General features: G+C 45.8%; 1 protein-coding gene across 1 annotated transcript in view; it reads right to left on the bottom strand.

Moving 5' to 3' along the window:
* The window catches only part of LOC143277935 (uncharacterized), an 11,655-nt gene extending 6,748 nt beyond the window's left edge, over positions 1-4,907 (bottom strand). The window contains exons 1-2 of the mRNA XM_076582912.1: positions 4,878-4,907; positions 1-2,149 (exon numbers count right to left, since the gene is read on the bottom strand). The exon at positions 1-2,149 is cut by the window's left edge and continues 750 nt beyond it. Of these exons, the coding sequence (XP_076439027.1) occupies positions 1-2,106 (2,106 nt within the window). The 5' untranslated portion in view covers positions 2,107-2,149; positions 4,878-4,907. The remainder of the gene's footprint in view (positions 2,150-4,877) is intronic.
* Between the last annotated feature and the right edge of the window lie 93 nt (positions 4,908-5,000).

Consider the following 5,000-nt stretch of genomic DNA (forward strand, 5'->3'; position numbering starts at 1 on the left):
CGCTTCCGAAGCCGACTCCCCCCATGCGTCCCTTAGGTTGTTGTCGTCGTTCTGGTTCTCTACCTCCTCGATTTCCTCGTCACCATGATTCCTCTTCATCGCTGTGTCGTCATCTTCTTTGTCGGAGTTAAAGCCTTCCCTGGAGTCTTCATCGTTCTGAAAGAGAAGCTGTTTTTCTTCACTCCGGTCATTATCGTTGTCCTCATCATCGCTTTCGTCATGCCCGTCACTCCCACTGTCATCAGCACCAGTGCCAATGTTTGTGGCCAGTGGCGTGCTGTTTTCAGGCACGGAGTGTGTGAGGACTTTGTGCTGGTTTTCTGAGCTGCTCTCTTGACACTGGGGGCTATCCTCACTGACCTGGTCGCAATCCCCAACCTCTGCGCTTCTCTCCCTTTCTCCTTCCCCTGCCTTGCTGCTTGGTGTGAGCGGGGCATCGTCCGCTGCCCGTTTCCCTTCAGACCCCGGGCTGCTGTCGTCCGATGAACCCACATGCTGGGACTCCGAGTCTTTGTTGTGAGAGCTTGAATTCTCACCCAAATGGTCCAGACCAGATGCTGCAGTGACGTTCCCTTCACAGGCCTCAGGACTTTGCTTTCCACCTGGCTGAAATGCATCACTACCAGTTCGGTCAGCGACGTCTTCCGCTTTGAGGTGCGTGTCCTGGTCCAGCAGGCCTCTGTCATCTTCCTCTGGCTCAGCTCTGCTGCAGTCTGCGCCTGGCCGGTCGCTTTTCTTGGAGGCTGGGTCTTGTGCTGTGATGCCGCCCACTGGCTGCTGGTTTTCCTGTTCCTGTTGCTGCTGCTGGCGGTGGTGTGAGGACGCTTCACTGTGTCCACCCAGCTTGTGCGTTGTGCTGTTTCCCATCCTATCATCATCACTCTGCACGGTTTGAGACTGTGATGCTTTCCCCTTGTCTTCACCACAAACCACCTCCTCCTCCTCCTCCACTCGACTCCTCCTTTCACTTTTACCAGAAGGGAGAACACACGAAGAAGAGAATTTCTCAAAAATGTTATCGGTCCTACAGGTGTTGTTGGTGGGCAGGGCTCCTGTTGATGGGGTGGTGGTGTTGGGTGGTGTGTGTTGTGGTGGTGTTGGTGGCGACTGTCCTGGGTCTGTCCTGTGCGCTGACTGACGGACACAATCTTCTTCCTGGCTGATGCTAGGAGCTGCTCCTGCTGTGGTGCTGACTTCACTCCCTTCGTCCTCACACACCCAGCTGTCCTCCTTTCCACCGACTCTGCTCTCAAGCCCCTGCTCCTCTGACTTCATCAGGCCATCAGCACTTTCTTTGCTACTGACATCACTTTTTTCAACACGACACAGCCCTGCTCCATCTGTCTGCAAGGGTTCTGGGAGGGGAACACTGGCCGACATACTGTCCTCAGCGTTCCCGGATTGTGTGAGTGCTGACGTGTCCCCCTGCTGCATGTTTTCTGTCACCTCCTCCACAGATGTGCAGGATGGAGTGGTGTCTTTGTCAGACCCCTCTTTGTCCACACATGGCTTGGGTGATGCTGCCTCCTGCACTTCCTGTGCTTCCAACATGCTGTTTCTGTCAGCCTTTCTGTCCGCAGCGTCGGAGACTTCAGCTTCTGATTTTTCCAGGCACGACACGTCCGCACCACCCCCCTCCCCTGGGTGCCCCAAGCTGGGGTCGTGACTGTGGTGGGGAAACGCTCCATCACCAGTACTGACAGTGACAGTATCCTGACCGTTGGGCAGACTATCACTGTCTGGACCGGGAAGGGTTTTCACAGAGGATGCACTCCTTGTAGTACTCTCCTCCCCTTGCTCTGCAAAGCTGCTGTGGTCCTCACTGGCTGCAGAATGATTCAAGCCGTGCGACGCTTTGGAGTTGTTGGCATCGTCCTTGGAGGCTGAGGTCAGGGGGGCTGAACTGTCCTTCACTTTAACGCTGTGTTTGTCTGCGACATGGGTCATCGTCTCCCCAAGACCCGTGTGGGCGCCGTCCCCGACCTCTCTGGCCGGTTCTCTTTCCACAGACATACTCCCACCCAGCAGCGTCAGTGTGGAGTCTGACACTTTGCCACCTGTGGACGTCCACCTCTCCTCCTGGGCCTGCACCTGGGGCTCCATCATCACCGCCAGCAAAGGTAAACTGCCTCCGCAATTTGTAGTGCACCTGCAACATCGGACACCACCACCCAACACACCTGAGTGTTCCCAGCCCAAGTAAGCGTTATAACATTAACAATGGCCTGTCCAAAGGAATTATAAGATATATGGAGGAAGAATTTTGGTATACTGGTGATTGTAGACATTTTGTTAACTGATGTTTTCAATTGAATGTTATTGTTTGAATCTTAAAGGTTGGAAAGGAGGGAGAGGTGAATGGTGAGTTGGTGAAAATGGGTGAACGGTGGGTGGGACATCAGATATACACAAGATGGAAAAATGATGCTGCTGCAATGGCCACACTTAATTCAGAGCACTCATGATTCATTGTTTGCCTTCAGAATGAGAATAAGGATGTGAACAGACAAACCAATATACTGTATAAAAGCAACAACAATGAAAAGAAAGAAAGAAAAAAAACACCCCTCCAAAAACCCCCAAAACGTATTTTTGTGCAGTGCATGATGCATCTGAAAGTAAAGAGGTAAACCATAAAGTAATCCAGAATAAAAGGTTATTGCTGTGATCAACTCTTCAGTCAATCACTCAATGTACTTGTCAGGCAGAGACATGTAGTCTATCTCAATTCTCATTCTCCAAAACAAATCAGTCAAAATTACAGATGACAAAAAGTGCCACCAACAAAAGTGCCCTGCCATAAACAGCGCTGATTGTTCACAAAATTAGCACAACACTGTCTGCAGTGACTCCAGTAGCAAAACAGCATAACTACTGCACAGCAAACGAACAAGTGGATGTCAAAGGAACTCCCTCAAAGTTGGTGTAGGAGCATTGCAGAGAACTAGGCAGCCATGAAATCTCAAGAAACAGCTTTTTGGATTTGAGTCAATGTCACACAGGAAACAGCAGGGCAGCATTAAAATTTTTTAATTTTTTTAATAATAATGATAATTATCAAACTAGCCATGAGTGTGCCTGCATCAGACGTGGACAACGCCCTTCCTAGATCTTCGTCAGCGAAGCCAGGCCATGATGAATCATGAAAAAATGATGGATTATTTCTAAAGTGCGAATCTCCAAAAACAGAGATCCAAGCATTTTACATAACTGACCAATCATTACAAAACATTTGTGGTGTGAAAACAAAAACAAAAACAACAACATACACAAACATAGGATTAAAAAAACAAACACCAGTAATGTACATGCACACCTCTAAAGCGGACACACATGCGTACATGCTCACACATAAATCACAACACACTACCCCTAACCTCCTTCTTATTTTCCTTGGCTTATAAAGTTATATTCTGTTCAGAGTATGCCATAACACATACACACACTGACACAAACACATTGAAAAAATTCAGTCCTTTCAGATTGACCCTTGTTCAGTTGTTAGGACATGCATGGAAGATAAACAGTAATGCATCTTAATTCTGATATATCATACAAAACATTAAAAGAACAAAAAAAGAAGTCAGCTGAGCATACTGATTTAAGAAGAAATGCAAAGAAAGGTCTTAAAAAAGTAATTGTAAAACATTGTGATAACTTATTGTTAATACCAATTCATAACTAATGAAAATTACATGCTGCATTACCATCTTTCCCTTCTTCAGCATGAATTTTACCAGTTTTAAACACACTCCCCTCCCTATTTTGAATAAATTAAGAATATTAAAACAATCCTTTGCCTTAAGTTTATCAGTTCATATATGAAGTAGTAAGTTGTTCTTTTTTTCATAATAATATGACAGTCAAATTCTAGACAATCAAGTGTGAACTGAAAATGAAACTCATCCAAATATCAGTCATGGCAATAGCACTGCTGTTGTAGAATGTTATGACATCTGCCAACTTCAATTGGTAATGTGTGATTACCTCATGAAGTCTAAACTCTGTAATGTCAAGTTTTTTGTATGACACACAAACCATCATCATGCATGTATTGTAAGTTGCAGATTTGGAGTACACACAGAGTATGACATTTTTCATTTGTGCAGGTTTCCATTTCACATGCTTTCTGTGATAGTTTAAACACCAAACTGACACAAACGATATGACTGAGCTTGACAAACATTGCAAGTTGAAGACGAAGCATGCCACTCTTGCATCCTTTGTGCTGGTGCGAAATGATCTCCCCTTACAACACGTCGCTGGGTTTGCTCATAAACACTGCTGGAACATTTGTCAAAACCCGGCAAATTTTATGGCAAGATGTGAGTTTACCCACGACACTGGACAATGTCCTTGATCGTGGGTGAAAATTACAGAGCGAAGCAGAGATCGGGGTAGAGATAAATCACGAACTAGAATACAAAATGAGTCCAAACTTTAGTAACTGTTCCACATGCGTACTAGCTACATTTCTTTTTGCGATTTGTTGTGCCAGGTTTGAATAATGAATGCGTTTGCAACTGCCCCAGACTCAATCTTTGAAAAGCATGGGTAGTGAGTTGCAGAAAACCGACCCCTTGCGCTCACAACATGCACACCGAAATGATGTAAAAGATTAATTCAACAAAAAACAAAAAAACATATGCGATTCAGGTCAACGCTGCGGACACACTGTGGCTTTTTGACTTGCATTCCAGCACATTCACCTACTGTCACTGTGCCGAGTCGATCACTGTCGTCTCCTTTTGATCAACAGACGCGGGTACCATGAGCTATCCAGCTCAATAATCATGAAGCAAAGTGAAAAAAACATTGGAGATTCGGCATATACATCTTTGCAACACAACTTGCCATGCATATCATAATGTACAGACCTTTCACCGAACGATCTGGTTTAACTTGCGCCGTGTTCTCTCGCCATATTCACACGGAAGCTACACAGATAGTTTCGTACACACACAAAGGGCTTTAACTTCTACACTGCAGGAATAAAGGTT

Source organism: Babylonia areolata, chromosome 35 (genome assembly GCF_041734735.1).
Source record: "Babylonia areolata isolate BAREFJ2019XMU chromosome 35, ASM4173473v1, whole genome shotgun sequence".
In the NCBI taxonomy this organism is placed as follows: domain Eukaryota; kingdom Metazoa; phylum Mollusca; class Gastropoda; order Neogastropoda; family Buccinidae; genus Babylonia; species Babylonia areolata.